The 18,092-nt window shown below is 41.3% G+C and overlaps 1 protein-coding gene across 12 annotated transcripts in view; it reads left to right on the forward strand.

The window, feature by feature from the left end:
- Nucleotides 1-7: 7 nt before the first annotated feature.
- Nucleotides 8-18,092, forward strand: part of LOC140911616 (terminal uridylyltransferase 7) — an 89,516-nt gene continuing 71,431 nt past the window's right edge. For 6 of the 12 annotated variants that reach the window (XM_078852871.1, XM_078852869.1, XM_078852868.1 and 3 more), the window contains exons 1-9: nucleotides 8-126; nucleotides 2,204-2,721; nucleotides 10,277-10,455; nucleotides 11,257-11,373; nucleotides 12,439-12,616; nucleotides 13,085-13,173; nucleotides 13,656-13,707; nucleotides 15,417-15,486; nucleotides 16,420-16,546. In XM_078852871.1, the coding sequence (XP_078708997.1) occupies nucleotides 2,235-2,721; nucleotides 10,277-10,455; nucleotides 11,257-11,373; nucleotides 12,439-12,616; nucleotides 13,085-13,173; nucleotides 13,656-13,707; nucleotides 15,417-15,486; nucleotides 16,420-16,546 (1,299 nt within the window). In that variant the 5' untranslated portion in view covers nucleotides 8-126; nucleotides 2,204-2,234. The other 6 variants (XM_078852873.1, XM_078852874.1, XM_078852876.1 and 3 more) reach the window with 4 other exon arrangements.

Consider the following 18,092-nt stretch of genomic DNA (forward strand, 5'->3'; position numbering starts at 1 on the left):
GGTGCGCGATGACGGAATGGGGGAGGGTTTCCGGAAGGGCAGTCCGGACGGGTTTGTGCAGGGCTTCAGGCGCTTCCGCCTCGAGTCGGCACAATGAAGAGGGAGCAATAACCGGAAGGGCCGAGGGTGAGTGTCCTTCCCGGGGCCGCGGCGGCGGAGGCCTCCCCCGAGCCCTTCCCACGACCGTTGGGCTTCCGGGCGCGCGAGCCTGACACCTCCCCCCCCCCCGCGGTGACTGGGGAGCTGCGTCCCCCGCCCCCCGAGTCCAATGTTCCTACTCCCCCCTCCCCCCACCACCTGCCGCCCGGCCTGTCTCGCTGCCCCGCGGCTCCTGGGAGTCTCCGGGGAACCCCGTGCCGGGGCAGACACGGGAGGAGGGGCCGGGCCCCTGAGTTCCTGAGCGCTGCGGGGACCGGCTCCCCCGGGGCCGCGGGCCCCCCTCGCTGCCGGCCTGGTCTGGCGGCCTCGCGGGGTCGGCAGTTCGCAGCGCGAGTGTCTGGGACAGGGCCGCCCGGTGCGAGCGGGGCTGGCGTGTCCCCTGTCCTTGCTGGAGCCCGTGAGGTCCGGCGGGGGCGGAGAGGAAACCCAAAGGCTGGCGCACCCTGCCAGGGAGCAGCGGCGGTTTGACAGCTCAGCCTCGTGGGCAGATCCCGTCCTGTGCTTTGACTCTGAGCTTCCTCCCTGTGTGCGTGGTGCATTTCATAACCTTCCCTTGTTGTTGAGTGCGTAGTTGGGTTTTTCCGGGACAATTATAAACCGTGTTGTTCGATCACTAATATATAGCTGCATAGCTGATTCTTTGTTAACTTTCCCCACCCACCATAGATTATCTTGAAGGGTGTAAAACTCTCCCCTTATCCAGTAGCAATTGTGGAGCTCCACAACACTGTGTAATTATGGATTTAGTACCAGTACACCCATCTAGGCATTGGCCTACTTTATTATGCCTTCCTTTTAAGTGCAATGTCTGTGTGGTTTCAAGCACTTCATTTGAAAATAACCTAGTCTTATTTATAGAAAGTTTCATAAAATATATGAGAGAGAGAGAGAATTAAAAACTTAGGGTCAGATGTACAGATGTCTTTAGGTTCCTAAAGATGCCGGTGTAGGGCCTAGCAGGCTTTATGAAAGCACTTCAGCAGGTTAGTCATGTAAGTCCCAATTTGTTAATCTCTAAGGTGCCACAAGTACTCCTTTTCTTTTTGCCAATTGGGAAGCTAACTCACTCAGGGTACATCTTCACTGTGATAAAAGCCCCACAGCATGGCCACAGCTGCTCCTGCAGCTCAGCCTGCAAGGCTATAAAATTGCGGTGCATAGGCCGGGGGGAGAGTCGTCTCAGAGCTCAGGTTGCAGCCTGAACACGGAAACTGCAATGTTTAGCCCTGCTGCTCAAGCCCTGCAAGCCTGAGTCAGCTGACCTAGGCTCTGTGACTTAGTGCCGCAGGTTTTTTATTGAAGTGTAGACATAACCTTAGGTGCCTCATTGGGTTTTTCAAAAGTGCCTGTCTTGAATTTTAGATGTCTGTATACCTTTGTACGTCTGGCCTTTTCTTCCTCTTCATGTGTCCTGGTATAGCTAAACCTAATAGTTTTCAGATGGGTGACGTGTTTTGTTTACTCATGCCTGGGTTGAGCCCTTCAAAATGTTGTCTTAAATTTGAGTTCCAGTTTCCTGAAAAAATATATATATGGTGGCAGGCACAGTTCAGTTTCAAATTAAATTAGTAGTATTGCTTTGATACAGAATAAAGAAATGCAGTAAAAAGAAAATGTAAATGCTTGACATTTAGTTATATAGATCTTATTTGTGGATTTCTCACCAAAAGCAAAGGGGAGGGGGGGCGGGAAAGGTGGATAGGTCAAAACAAACAAGTTTTGATTGCAAATTGAAAAAACCATTGTTTCAAAATGAATGTTGAAATAAAATGTTTCATCATGTCAAAAAAAATAATTTTTGGTTAAAACTATTTTCCATATCGGCAAATAGCTTTGGTGCCCTGATAAATTCATATTTTGGCCAATTTGTAATTTACTGCGGGAAAGAAATTGCCCAGCTTTAGTCTTGATAAGATACGCAATGTGTACTGAGGAAAACCATGAGTTACTCATTTCCTAAACCTGTTATGTTTTTATTCCTCTTGAATCTGCTGTTAAACAGTTGATTATTTGAAACTACCTCCTTTTTTTTTTTCCCCTCCAGGTGCAAAGTATTCCGTTGAACAGCAATTACAATGGGAGATGCTGCAAAACCTTGCTTTGCCAAAAGAAAAAAGGAGTGGGGAGTTTTAGATGAGGAGGAATTGAAGAGGAGCCCTTTACAACAGGACTGCCACGCCATGGATGATTACGGACCTGGCAAAAAAATAGATATAGGCTTTCCGAAGAAAAAGGGAACACAAGCTCACTGTGGAAACAGTCCCAGAAAAGGACCACATTGTATTCTGAATAGCTCAAATTCTTTTAAAAACATGGGTCACAACCAAGGGGTGAGGATAAATGATACCCAAAAAGACCAAATTAAGAAATGGATATCGAATGACCATCGTGGCAATTCAGACAGCTGGAGAGAGTACAAATCTACAGTTCGGATTCCTGTGCTTAACAGGACAAGAAAAGACTCTTTTCATGAGGTTGAAAGTGCAGGAAGCAGAAATGTAAGAAGACTGCCTCAGAAAGACTTAAATGAAGAAATGTCAGACACACAGAAAGGAAACTCTGGTAATGAACACATTTTTTACATAGTTTTTAAAGTAAAATCGATTACTGTGTATATGTCCGGAAAGTACAACTTTAAGGTTCACTGTTAATGCAAAAAATTAAATAAAACCATTTCTGTTCCGTAACACTTCTATCTTGCAAAGTATCCTCTGTACTCAATGGCAGCATTTTAAGCAGTATTGTAACAGTATGTGATCCAAAGATTGTTTTTATAAACTGGTCGTACTATGAAACCATCTTGTTGGTTTGGTAGGTTAATCGCTTTATAAACGTTTGACAAGTATATAGCGACAAGTGTGATGTCCTAGTCTGCAACTTCAATATTTTTCATTTTTCCAAGATACAACTTGATATAAATCTCTCCAGTCTTTAAGCATTGTTGAAGAAATTGCACAAGTAATTGGCATTACTTGCTGCAAGACCACATGGTAAACTTACAACTTGTTCAGTAAGTTAGCTAAAAAAAGTTAAAAGGAAATGGGAATAAGACAACGTGGAAAATAGCTAACTTAATATGTTATCTTCTCATGCAGGTAACTTCTATACTTGTTTCAATCTGTAACTTTAAAATAAAACTGTAAAAGTCTTACAGTATTGTGTAAAATAGGAGGTTGTCGTGGGGGGGAGGGGGGGCTTATTCTGATTTGAATAGGAACTTTTCCTCTGTAAGGAGAGAAGAATAAGATCCACACTATAGAGACATATTCACCAGTCTTGGCATAAAGTGTTATCCTGATAGCGTAGTGACCTTCAAGTAGAGAAGCACTAAATTGGATGGTGAGACACTGTAAACCACATGCTCAGAAAGGTTTTAGTTGTTTAAAAAGAACAAGAATGAGTGACTTGTCTCTATTCTTCCCCTGCTGCCCTGCCCTGCCCGGCCCCAAAAAGGGTGAGGAGTGTGTGTGTTTTTTTTCTTGTGCTAAACCTTGTAAAGTTTAACTATGCTGAGGGCTGCTATCTAGACGTTGTCTTTTGTTAAACTTTCTTGATGTAAAGATTTGCAGTGCCGTTGCCGCAGTGCTAGTGAGTGAGAACTAGAATAGCTTGATAAAAAGGGAATTAAGAAAAAAGGGAAAAAAGGGAAGTAAGAGAGAAATGGAACAGTAATGGAAGAACTAAAGATCTGAAAATATGGAGGAAAATGAGACGTGAAGAAGAAATGAAGGCCATTTGACATTTATCAGGATGATCCAGAACATTGCTACGGAAAAGGTTAAAAGAGAATTCTTTGAGTTGTTGAGGTCGTGTGTGAGAGGAAGAAGGGGTGGTATTTTTGTTTTTTCATTTAAATTGGATATTTGTCTTATGTCCTGTTACCGCAACGGTCTTCCAAATATGTCAAGAAAATCATACTTGTATAAAACAAATGCATCAAACTGGGGGTCGTGACCCCTCAGGGAGTCGCAAGGTGGCTACAAGGGGGTCGCGAGCTGTCAGCTCAGTGGGGCTGACGTCCCTGATCCCCATTAAATTAATGCCCCCATTTTAAATTTATGGGGCGGGGGTTGTCACAGACAGAGGCTTGCTGTGTGAAAGGGGTAGGATGTCCAGACAGCAAATGTGACAAATCGGAATGGGGGGGGGAGGTAATAGGAGCCTATATAAGAAAAAGACCCAAAAATCAGGACATCTGGTCACCCTAGAAAGGGGTCACCAAAAAAAAAAGTGTTTGAGAACCACTGGCATAAATGATCTGTAACAAATTGTTTCCTGTATGAAAGCTTTAAATATGGTACTTTGCAGTTAGATAACTTGAATACTAGTTGACAACAGTGCACCCTGAGGTAGACTTGGCTTTGACTCTGAGTCCTTGTGGCACGCTTTAGCTGTGTCTACACTTATAACGTGGCAGTGGCACAGAGATAGCACTTCAGTGTAGACACTCGCTACAGCGATGGGAGGGGTTCTGACAGCTCTGTTGTTAATTCACCTCCCTGAGAGGCGGTAGCTAGGTGAACAGAAGAATTCTTCCGTTGACCTACCGCTGTCTACTCCGGGGGTTAGCTCAGCATAGCCACGTCTCCCAGGGGTAGGAATTTTTCACACTCCTGAGAGACGTAGCTACGCCGATCTAAGTTTCCGGCGGAGACCAGCCCTTGGTTGTCCTTTGTAAGTTTTTATGACGTCTCCCCATCCCTTCAGATCCTTCACTCAGTCAACTGCCATGGAACCTCTGGCTCCCCATGTTCCATCTGGTAGCTTCTCAAGCACTGCCTGTCTTTTACTAGAGCGGCTTTTGTTTGCCTCATGGCGGCCGATTGAACTGAAGTGATGGCAACCTGTAATGAATAAGTGAACCAGGTTTCAAGATTGAAGCTTAACCTAGGACGCTAATGGTATGTCTGTACTGCCAAAGAAATCCTGCAGCAGGTAGTCTCAGAGCCCGGGTCAATTGACCCGAGCTGTTGCTACGGGGCTAAAAATAGCAGTGTAGATGTTCCCATTCAGTCCGGAGCCAGGGCTCCGAAACCCGGCAAGGCGTTGGATCACAGAACCCGGGTTCCAGGCCAAGCGAGAATGCCTACACTTCTCTTTTTACCTCCATGGTTTGAACCTGAGTCAGTTGATTTGGGCTTTGAGACTCACTGTTTTGTGTTTTGGTTTTTTTTGCAGTGTAGATGTACGCTGAGCCTTTTGGTGGCCTCTTATGGAAATTCATAGCTTATATTTGTGTCTCCTCCTGTACTTGACTGATACTGAACGAGTATCTCAAATTTAAACATACTAGATAAGTGGGGCCATGCAGATCAACTGACCGTATTAAAGAGTTTCTATCCATTAAGCAGTCATTTCAGAACACCTGATAAGAAGATAGACTATTCAGATTGTGAGAGATTTGGTGGTGTAAGCTTTCTTGTTTCGTTTTTAAGAACTAAAAGAAAGATCATCCAGTGAGGACCTGGGAGGAGTTGCTTTTTATACTCTGTATAAATACTTAGTCTCAACCAATATTGGTTGAGACTACCAAGTAATGATAGGAGTTTTTACTTACTTGGCATATTGTTGTTTTATAAGCAGCTATTTCAGTGCTCACAAAAATGAGTTTTAACTTATGAGGAGGAGCAGAATTCCATGCATTGTCACTTATTTGATATCCAAATTGTGTTAATCAGAGCATTTATATTGATCATGGGGAGGCAGAGTTCTGTAAGAGCATAACGACAGGACTATTGCAGAGCTCAAATGTTTTACTGCCATTAGCTAGAGAGTCAGTATGATAGATTTCAGAGTAACAGCCGTGTTAGTCTGTATTCACAAAAAGAAAAGGAGTACTTGTGGCACCAATTTATTTGACCACAAAACCAACCAACTAACCAACCAACTAACCAATTTATATGAGCATAAGCTTTCGTGAGCTACAGCTCACTTGTGACACCAAGTAAGTCAAGGTGGGGAAAAGCCAGTCAGACTTCCTTCTCTACCTTTTTGCTACTTTTGGACTTCTAGCAGAGTACTATCCCTAGACGCTGTTTGCTCATTCGCTCTTTACTATCAGCTTCTGGCTGGTAGGTCCCAGATAAATTTGAAGGACACCTCACTAACCTGCTGCTGGTAGGGAGAAGACACACTCTCTGCCCAGCCTTGCTGCAGCTATGTGGAGATGGGGTTTCTGCTCCTCTAGCCTTACTGCAGCCTCTTGTCTGCTGCAGCAATGGTGGGTTGTGCGGGTCTGCTTTTGGGTGTTGAGTTCTACTTGCAGCCTCTGGTCATAGCTTTCTCTAAATGGCAGCTGAGTGAAATTTACATTAGTCTTGTCAGTTATGCGCTGCCTGGTGGCATGAAAGCTACATGCATGGTGGTAAAGGTGGACTCCCAAAAGGATAAGAATTTATTTTTTGAAAGTTGAGCAGAAACTGATGGTTTAGACCTCCTGCTTGCCAGGAATATTTCCTACTTGCTATTGGCATGTGGGTGGTTAGATTTTTTCCCCAAGTTTTGACTTCTTTATTGAGAGGCTTCTAAACAAATCTCGCATTGCTGAATTCTTAGAGTACATGGAACTATTGTTAATTTTCAAACTGTGATTCACATGCTTTTCAGCAGTGTGTAAAAGTCTTCTGGCCTCTCTCCCATCACTTTCTGCAGGATTTTAAGTTTTTAAAATTTTTTTTAGTTCCTGATGTAAGGAGATGCAGTATTATCTTCCGGAGTATGCAGGTAGAGGGCTCTGTTCCTGGTAGCTTTGCCAAGGGATAGAAGAGTGACACTAACAGGGCTGTGATCAGTTTCACGGCTGCCTGTCAGAACCCAGAGACCTAGAGTTTGAAAACTCCCTTGATTAGAATGAATAGATATTTTGACCAGGTGAGTGGATTGCATGGAGCTAGAAAGCTGCTGGCTTGTTTTCTTGAGAGGGAAGAGAAGAAAGTTGGCCACTAAGCTGCTGTGGAATTCACAGGCTCTGAAGCCTAAGGAGCGGGGTGGGTTTCAGAGCCCAAGCTCCAGCCTGAGCCACAACTTGAAAGTGCTGTCTTCACAGGTAGTTTTTAGAACACTCATATGAGTCCCGCTAGGCCAAGATTGTCAACGTGGGCTAGCGGTTTGCTTCTGCTCTATCCAAAATGCTGCGGAGACATCTCCTTAGCCATTGGGCTAAGTTGTCAAGCCATTCTATGAGCAGCAGTGAAATGCGTGGTTTTTATACTGCTGTGAGAGGAAAGCTATGAACAGCAGATGAAGGCACTGGAGTTATTTGGTGAAGAGGAATATCTTTTTTTTTTTTTTTTTTTTTTTTTGAAGTTGAGAGATGAGTAAAGTACCAGAGACTTGTCTTTCCCAGCTATTGCAACAGATTGAAGGAAGGATGAAGTTCCTGGGGAGAGAGAGAATTGCAGAGGACAAAGACCAGCATTTTTTCATTTTTAGGAGTTAAAAAGCATCAGACAATTGCTAGACAGAAGCTGACATGGCATTCCTTTCATCACCTTGAAATTTCGTTTGCATAGTTTCCATTAAAAGCAGTTTGAGACACTATATATGCTGAATCTCCCTGTCAATTTTTGTGGTTTCACAATCAATTGTTTGGGTTTATTTTAATTTTTCCTCTTGCTGGGGATGGCCTACACAAATGGGCAGCCAACTAGACAAAATGCCATCAAATGCCCAAATAAACTGAAAAAAAAAAATCCGAATTTTTTCACCGCTCGTAATTTTAGGGGATCCTTATAGCAATGTTAAAAAGAACAGGAGTACTTGTGACACCTTAGAGACTAACAAATTTAGTTGAGCATAAGCTTTTGCGGGCTACAGCCCACTTCATTGGCTGTATAGAATGGAACATATAGTAAGAAGGGGGGTGTGTGTGTGTGTATATATGTATATACAGACATACAGAGAACATGAAACACTAACTCAGGAACTATCCTTGCAACAAAGCCCGATGTCAACTCTGTCCACATATTTATTCTGGTGACGCCATCATAGGACTTAATCACATTAGCCACACCATCAGGGGCTCCTTCACCTGCACATCTACCATCAAGTGCCCCTCTGCCATGTACATTGGCCAAACTGGACAGTCTCCACACACAAGAATAAATGGACACGCATCTGACATCAGGAATCATAACATTCAAAAACCGGTAGGAGAACACTTCAACCTCTCTCGTCACTCAGTAACAGACTTAAAGGTGGCAATTTTGCAACAGAAAAGCTTCAAAACCAGACTCCAATGAGAAACTGCTGAACTCGAATTAATATGCAAACTAGATACCATTAACTTGGATTTGAATAAAGACTGGGAGTGGCTGGGTCGTTACGCATATTGAATCTATTTCCCCATGTTAAGTATCCTCGCACCTTCTTGTCAACTGTCTAAATGGGCCACGTTGATTATCACTACAAAAGTTTTTTTCTCCTGCTGATAATAGCGCATCTTAATTAATTAGCCTCCTACCGTTGGTGTGCCTACTTACACACACACACACACACACACAACATGAAAAGGTGGATGTGTGTGTATGTAGATAGATAGATAGATAGATAGCTATCTCTTCTTACTATATGTTCCATTCTATGCATCCGATGAAGAGGGCTGTAGCCTGTGAAAGCTTCTGCTCAACTAAATTTGTTAGTCTCTAAGGTGCTACTCCTGTTCTTTTTGCGGATACAGACTAACACGGCTGCTACTCTGAAAGTTATAGCAACGTTGTTGTTTTTTTTTAAAAAGTACGATATGATAGTTGATAGTGCCTCTTGAAAGAGATGGGATTCAAGGGCAACCTTCCTAAATATCTGAGTATGAATTCACTTTCTGCTTGTTGGAGTTGGCTTCTAAAAATCGGTAGAGGAAAAAATCTGATCCCGGTGGAAGGATTTCAGAGTTTGAAAGAATTGTCAAAAGCACTTGGAAGAGCCCATTGTTCCGGCAACTTTATATAGGTACCTAAACTAGAGGTGAGCTGTAATCCTGGCTCTTATTTGAAACTCTGGCCAGTATTTACTCATTCCTGCTGGAGCCAAAGATCACCTGTTTTTTTTATTTGTACGCTTTGGACCCGTAACTACTGTTGCAAAAATGCTGATAAAGCTGCTCACAAAGCATAGGCAGTATATTTACACCCAGACTTCTGCCACAAGCTTAGCTGTAAACACAACAAATGTATCATACTGTTTATTTTGCAAGACTTAGTTGTATTAAAATAAGTACATCCATTTTTACACAAGTGGATTACTTTATTGAGGTGAAAAAGAGGCTTTGCTTCCCTCTTCTGAGTAGCTAAAAAGGATCACTGTCTTGTGTCTTTGCTATTTTAATTGTCTCGAGCCAATGTACTGGTACAGTTGAAGAGTGGGTGACACCAGAAGAGCAAGAAGCTTTCATTTCTGGGTATAAAACAAATAGTGTTACCATAGTATCTTGACATGAGGGCTATACTTTACGTGAGAGTAAGGAACGGGAGTTTCGGGGGGAAATGTGCACTGTCTTATATACATGATTAAAAAAATCTCCATGTCGGCTATATTCCTGTAGCTGCCTGATCTGACACTGTTTACTGTTTACTGCCTGGGTATAATTTAGGTTTAGGGGGTGCTAACCTTCATGTCGTGTTTCTAGGGACTCTGGAATATTGAAGTTTAATCTAGGAATTTTGAAAGTATTCCGGTTCAGAAGTGGGGAATCATCCAGTGTCAGTAATTCTGTAGGGATAGTAAGTCACCCCATCCTAATCCCTTCAAACTTGTGAGTCTTAAACTGACCATAGAACCTGTTGCCATTAGCGTTAACCGGTGTTGATCAAACAAGAATTTCTAAATAGCCCAGTTCCTGACTTTTTGTGGGTCAACCTGTTTGTTGATACTTCAGAGGTCATTCTCCAGTAGTCGGTAAGAGTCAAAACAAACATACCTTAGGAGACAGTATGAATATGCACCACCGGGGAGTGGGAGGTATTGCAATTGTCAGAAAAGATGACTTGCATATGTCAGAAAAGGAAATGGTGTGACAAGTAGAGAATCTTGTCTGCTTTATTTAATGCATTGGGTTCACTCTCCATTCTGTTGTGTGCTCTGAAATGATGTTACAGTATATTTGTTCTGATAACTCTTTAAGAAATGAAGAAACATAGGAAACCAAGGAGATCAAGAAGGACAGGAAAAGAGGAGTATGATCAAGATGACGATGTGGAAAGCCCGGTTATAGATGAGTCGATGCTGTCAGTGAAGGAACTACTAGGGTTGCAGCAGGCTGAAGAGCGATTAAAGAGAGACTGCATTTACAGACTAAAGAAGGTGACAACACTCTCTTTTTGTATATACAGTATTTGGATATTTTATCACATACAGGTTTTAATTTATGAATTAAAGATCAAAGGTTTGCACTCTTCCTGAAGAATTCCACTTTGTGCAGCTAAAGGCTCTGTTGTTAGTGATCCAATCCATAAAATTTTAACAAAATGGGTGTTCAGTGGCTGGAAATGAATAAAAAGAAGACTAGTGTACCTTTGCTTTTGACTACGTTCAGTATTCGAATTTCCAAGTGTCCCTCTATGTAATATTCAAATTGCTCGGCTCTAAGATTGGGGTTAGGTAGGGTTACCGCTCGTTCGTGTTTTACCCGGACAGTCGTTTTTTGGCGTCTGTGTCCGGGTGCTGTTTAGGGTTGCCAGGTGCCCGGTTTTCGACCAGGAAGTCTGGTCGAAAAGGGGACCTGGCAACCCTAAATGGCACCCAGACCTAAAGTTTGGTTACCACGGGGCAGGGGGAGGCGCGAGGTCACGCTAGCCTCTGCTCAGCTGGGGCCACCTCCTACCTGCAGGCAGGTAGGCTCCTTGAGATGATCCAGCAAGATGCTGAAAGGGCCTTGGGGAGAAGAGGCAGAGAAGGGGGTGAGCCCTGGGAAAAAGGCAGAGCAGGTGCGGGGCCTCGAGTGTCCGGTTACCAGCAATTATAAAGGTGACAACCTTCGGGTTGCCAGGAAAGTTGGAGGGTGTATTTTTGGACTTCCTAGGACAATTTAACTGACCGTGGCAGATGTATGAAATGAAGGTAACATCTTTCTGTATCTTAGTCAATAAACTCTCTCAATTTTAGCGTCCTCGAAACTACCCCACAGCCAAGTATACCTGCAAATTATGTGATGCTTTGATTGAGTCAGTGACATTTGCTCATAAGCACATTAAAGAGAAGAAGCACAAGAAAAACATAAAGGTGAGTTAATGACACTTTTAGAAATCCATGCTTTATATTTGTTATCCTGCTAATGATGATGCAATTATATTAGCCCTGAAGTCTTGCCTTGTTCTTACCATGCTTAATATTCTGCTAGTGTTATACAGAGTGCTTCTCTATATAATGTCTACCAATGTCCATAGACATTGGTAAAAGCAACAAATACGTAGTTTGAGACTTTTTTCCAGCATAGAGTGAACTCGGGACTGCCTCTAGGATATTACTGATATCTCCTAATAACCATCATTAAAGGGAGCTTTCATTCAATGTATAATTCAGTATTATTGTGCAGGTCATAAGTTTTTTTTTAAGCTGTCACAACTTAACCTCATTTGTTGTTCATGAGTTGTGTAATGGTATCATTAACTGTATCTGCTCTCTTCTTAATATGTCATTTAGTGGCGTTCTGACAGCTGTAATATACTTGATTTAGAATGAGTTGGTAAGAATGAATTTAAAATTTGTAATTGCCATTTTGACAATAGCCTAGATAAAATGAAAGGGTTGTTGGATACTCCAGTATGAGAGAATATATATCAATAATTAAAATAACAGCTTTATATTTATATATATATTGAAAACTATTGCCAGCATAACTGCAGTTTGACATTTTATTATTACTGAAAGAAACTTCTGCTGCGCCTGCCCTCCTTCCCCACCTTTGCCCCAGAAGACCAAAGGAATTGAAAGGCACGTACAGGGTTTCCCTTTTGTCTTCAACTTCATTATCCTCTACCACTCCTTATAAGGAGAAAGGGATGTTTGCCTATGCCTTTTATATAGGTGTATGGATTTTTGTAAATTACCGAAGCCTCTAACGTGACGTCTCAAACTCTTTATCTAGATAGAATCATTGTATGTCATCTTTCTCTAGACCTTAATTGTGTCCTAACGCACCAACTGTTTGAAACTGCTTACTAGCTCCGTAATATAGATGGGCACACAGAAATGTTTATGGCGGTAGGTTGTGTGTACCTACCCCTACCTCATGAAAGCAACTGAAGAGAGTCATTTAAATATGTTAAAATGTGGTTGTCCTTGAAGGAAAAGCAAGAAGAACAACTGCTGACTACCCTGCCTCCACCAACACCTTCCCAGATACAAGCTATTGGTGTTGCCATTGAAAACGTAGTGCAAGAGTTTGGCTTAAATAATGAGGATTTGGAACAAAGACTCAAAATTAAAACAGCGATGGAAGATTTATTGCACCCAAAATTGCCAGGTATAACTCTGCCATTTGGTTTGATGGTCAAATATACGAAAAAGAAAAAGCATTTTTCTCCGCAAGAGTAATCTTAATCTCTGATTTTGACAAGTTCTACCAATAATATAATTTGATTTTTGTCAGTATGTTCTGCTTGGTGACGTAGTGGCAATATTTTGGCCTGAAGGTTGCTCTAAATTACATCAACTGCCACTGACCCAGTGGCTGGGAATCAGCAGGGTTTAGAGGAGGCCCAAGCCATGCCCTATTGGGCGTGGCCTCAATCCCTTTTGCCAGCAGCAGGGATAAGGTGTAGGAACTGTTGTGCTACTGAAAGATTCTTCAGAATTGGGGTGATCCTCTGATGGCTGTCTACACCAGTTCTAGGACTAGAATCTGCTGGCAAGGCATTGCAAAGTGGCTGCACTCCAACCCAGGATTTGGATTAAGATGTTGAGTTTATACAAAAAATTGCTTTCTTTGCAGGTTGCTCGCTAAGGCTGTACGGCTCCTCCTGTAGCAGATTTGGTTTCAGAACATCTGACATAAACGTTGATGTCCAGTTTCCAGCCAATGTAAGTGAGCAGGTTATTATTAGTGTTGTAAAATTGGCTGAATTGCCTGTTATAGTAACATTTAAGCAAGTAATAACAAAGGTGCCAAGTGGTAATGGGATTTTTATTTACCAAAATGTATCGATCCAAGGGGAGCTATTGTTAACTGCGTCTGAACTAAAATCATCTTAATCTGTTGTTAAAGTAGTGGTATTACTCTGTGCTAATAGCATCTTCAATCCAATGAACTCAAAGCACTTCACAAACACAAATGAGTTAAACCTCACCTCCCAGCAACCCTGTGAGGCAGAGCAGGAGATTTATACCCATTTTACAGATGGGGAAACTGGGCCTTAGATGTTGTGACTTGCCTAAGGTGTCACAGTGATCCTCCTTTGTCTTTTCAATATGGAAGTATTAAAAATCCATCATTAAAAAACACATTTTTCAAATGTTTCAGTAGCTTAAATAATAATCTTCTATGATTTGACTCCATTTCACAGATGGCTCAACCAGATGTTCTCTTACTTGTACAAGAAAGTCTGAAGAATAGTGGTAAGAAATACTTGTTCACTGGTTTCAGTTTCATTTCAAAAGCACCCCTGGCCATTCTCACAATACTCCTTCACTGAATGCAAAACCTTTTTTAAATAGATGCATCAGCTCAAATGCTTACTTGATTTTTACAGAATAATGTAAGTCTGTCTCCATGTGTAGTTTCATTCTTCTTCTACACTAGTAAATTGACAGGTACAAGAGTAAAGGTATTAAGCTTACCTAATTGGAGGAGGGAGCATTTTGTACATTGAATTCCAAAATCCCTTCACAGCTAGGGAAAAGAGTTGGAGTTTTTATGTTGCTATGTTTACTTGGTCAGTGACCTTGCTGAGACTTAAGCATGTGAAGTAAATGAGACTACACAGTGCATGAAGTTAAGCAGGGGCCTCAGTCTTTGCAGGAGTGGTGCCTTGGATAGAATTATGTGGTGGTAGCCTAAAACCACAACGCTCTAAGGTGTAACATTCTGTAATGATCCCCTAGCTCTTTCTGTGAGCACTGCTGATGGGATCACAGAAACAAAGGTTGATAGTAATATTCCCCTGCTAGCCCATAATGTAGTGCAAATCTCCCTAGAGTAAGGTGTGCTCCTTTACATACCTTAGAGTCTCTCATCAACAGAAGTTGGTCCAATAAAAGATATTACCTCACCTACCTTGTCTCTCAAATATCCTGGGACTGACACGGCTACAACAACGCTACAGAACTAATGCCGTCAGACAAGCTGTTTAGTGTAGGCTTGTCATGTGTATTCCAACAAATGACTTACCCTGAATCGATAATGGTAGATACTAAATGCATCACTTGTATAAGGCCTAAAGAATTTAGCTGCTTTAGTATTTCGTTCAAATACTAGCTACAGTATGTCCTTTAGTGGTAGAAATTCTAACTGTGTGTTCTCATTCACATCAGGAATGGGGATGCCCCTCTTTTCCACAGGCTAGCTTGTGAGGATGATTTACCTAGCGACATAAGTGTGCATGGTGCTTCTTACTTGAAATAGGACTGACTAGTCTTTGTCCCAAAGTACTTAAGGCCCTATTTTCAGATCTTAGCCTCCTTTCATGTATATACAACTTTGTGCACGCATCTGCACATACGTTTTTGGTGTGCTGATGTTTCGTACACAAGATAGAATGTGTATATGGAAACTCATCACCTGCATGTTGAGGTACTAAAAAAATGCCACTCAGTCCTAATTTATGCACATCAGGGAAGACTGGGTTGAAGCCAGCTGAAAACGGGGTCTTTACAATCTAAGTAGAACATACACAAAGGAAAAAGAGAGGGAGGGTGGCTCCTTTTCTATTTTACCGTGTGTGTGTGTGAGGTTTTACTCTTCTTTCCGCTCTCTCCCTTGTAGCATTTTCTTTAACACAACTGCTAAGTCACTGCCTCCTCTACCAACAATAATGTGATCTTGTTTGGAAACACTGCAAGTTTATATAGTTGGACTGCGTTTTTCCTTTCATATTTTCAAAATCTAAATTAACACAATGTCTGATAGTACTGACCCACCGGACTTAACTTTCTATTTTCGTGCTTGAGTTAGTCAGATTTCTAATTGGAGGTGATCCTTTTATGAGCCAGACTGGTAGACCCAAAATCTATTTCTACTCCTTGCGCTACATGAGTTTCTCCTTAAACACGAAGAATATTATTAACCATGTGCTTAATGTGGCTTTTTCTTTTTTTTCCCCCCCCAGAATCTTTTATTGATGTTGATGCAGATTTCCATGCTAGAGTACCAGTGGTGGTGTGCAGAGAAAAGCAAAGGTCTCAGTTGTCAATTTGTGTGTTCTAATAGCATATAGCAATGTAAAATTACACATACCCACACCTGAAAAAATAACATTTCTGTACTAAATTATTACAGTTCCATGGATCTTGACACAAACATTTATGGGCAAGTCATTCCTAGCCTAGAATAAGAGGGTAAGGGTTATTTCTTCCTCAACCCCCTCTTCCCCAGTCCCCTTTACAAAAATAAATAAATAAAAATAATAATAAAAAAAAACCTTTTATTTTTTCACTGTGCACCCCTCTGCACTGGGGATGATTGCTAAAGTAGAAAATTTCCTTTCTTCCCTTCTAGACGATGCAGATTTAATACCAAATGAAAGAAACCTAAAAAACAATGTAAGGGGAGCTTAAATAGCTTTAGTGCTATGAGGAAAGGAGTGAGGCATTTTGTTTTGCCCACTTACCACATACCACTTCAGATTCATGAAATATTGTGTAACTAGCTACTGATGTAGAATCTATCACCAGTTGTTTGCAGTTCCTTGGTCTTTCATTACTGATTTTTTTTCCTGCACTCTGGAAATAGTTTATGAACTGTTTTAGTAACGGGGTTTGGTACAGTGAAATTATTTTGATTCACGGAAGAAAATGACAATGTGTGATGTTTTAGTTCATTGACTAAATGATTTAGTTGCTTAAAAAAAATCTCCAGAAAGTGAGTGATGAATTGCTGTGAATTTTAAAATGCTTTTGCTCTTGTAAAAGCTTGAAATGTTTAAATTGTAAAACTAAATACACAGGTCAAACTGGTTTTGTTTGCTTCCTTTCATTGTAATGTTAAGCCTCTGAGGCTGTTAAATCTGTCATCATAGCCTCAATTTTGTGATAGGTTGTAAGATTTCATCTGACATACGGCTTTCCTTAAAACACCTGCAGGATTTTCAGGTTGTTTCTTTGTCATTGTAGTGGCCTTGTTTGTAAAGTAAGCGCAGGGAATGAAAATGCTTGTCTGACGACAAACCATTTGGCTACTCTTGGAAAACTAGAACCAACTCTTGTACCTCTAGTGATTGCCTTCAGGTACTGGGCGAAGGTGAGTCTTTTTTTAATAAAAACCGTTCTTTTTGTCCAACTCTTGTGTGATGAGTTTCTCAAAACAGGCACCTGGATAAGAGAAGGTAGGCAGTGTACAAAAGTTTAACCAAGATACATCCTGGTTTTCATGGTGTTTCTCTTTTAGTCCAATGTCCTGCTAGTAAATCTCCAGTTGTAGTTTAGGAATGCGATTGCTCTAAGTCTCTTCTTGGGAAAAAGTTACTCTTTTGGTCTGAAATTTTGCATGATCTAGAGCAGGGGTTCTCTACCTTGGGGGATGCGGGCAGTCACAAACAGATTGTAATTGCCCTGTCCTTCATATGGCTCCATTAGGGGTTGGATAGACGGTGTGCCCTGCTATGGAAAAGGGGCTTGCTGTATGGAAAGCTGAAAATCGCTGGTTTAGATTGAGTGACTCTACAAGAAGAATCTATTCAGTTGCTTCAATGATCTAAATATAACAGTATTTCATGCTTTTAAGAAACTTTCAGTTGCTTTATTAGGTTCTTATAATTCAAAAACGTCTTTGAACTTTAAATGTGACCCACCGGCTTTCCTCCTCTGAGGAATACAATATTTGTTATGTGCAGTATATTATTTTCTTTGCCCATTACGTGCATGCACTGACTGAGATTATCTAATTGTCGCACATATGAGTCGATATGAGTTGCACTAAATTATAGTGTATACAGCAACCGCAACTGTGCCAACTTGCCTTTCCACTTAAAGATCTCTTTACATAGGCAGCGTTTGGTATATGATCATAGAGGTTGATGTGAAACTCTAGCTGGAATTTCTTGACTTTGTACCAAAAAAAATCCACCATAATGTTGCTTAACAAGCTCTTTTGTTACGTGATTGCTGAGAGTCTAACCACATTAATAGCAACGCTTATAAAATATAAAGATGTTGATATGCATATCTTTGTCTGTTAGTCTTTTAAAAAATTGCTTATGAAATCCCAGCTTCTCTGCACCTGAGTACCAGCTGCAAAAGTGCCTCAAGTGCATAGAAGGGGAAGATTATTTGTGAAGAATTCTTAAAATTTGTCATATGAGGTAATTTTCACATTTGAAGTTAATGGAAACAAATTAGGAAGAGTTCATGTGGACAAAATGAGTAGTGGAATCTTTGAGTATTTGGTGCAAGTATGATATGTGTTTGACGGAAGGCAGGGTATGTTTGTTTCATGTAGCAAGTCGCTTTCAAATGGTGAAGTTTGAAGTCCTAAATAAGCCAGTCATCTTTGTGAATCTTAGTCAGTACTCTGGGTATACATACCACATATGCCACCTCAAGTCTTGATTTCTGAAATAGCTTGAGCAGATTACAGTACAAAGATAAGAGTCACAATTCTGAATTTATCATACCATAACTCTTTAAACTGAAAATGAGCAGTTCGTTAAAGGAGCTGAAGGGAATTATGCCGAGATCTCATTGACGCAATTTCCCTTCACCATCACTGCAAATCCCAACTGTTGCGTACAACCAGTAGCTTGTATGGCTGGAAGATTATCAGATCTGATTATCAGAATGGAATGCAT

Source organism: Lepidochelys kempii, chromosome 5 (genome assembly GCF_965140285.1).
Source record: "Lepidochelys kempii isolate rLepKem1 chromosome 5, rLepKem1.hap1, whole genome shotgun sequence".
NCBI classification, from domain to species: Eukaryota; Metazoa; Chordata; order Testudines; family Cheloniidae; genus Lepidochelys; species Lepidochelys kempii.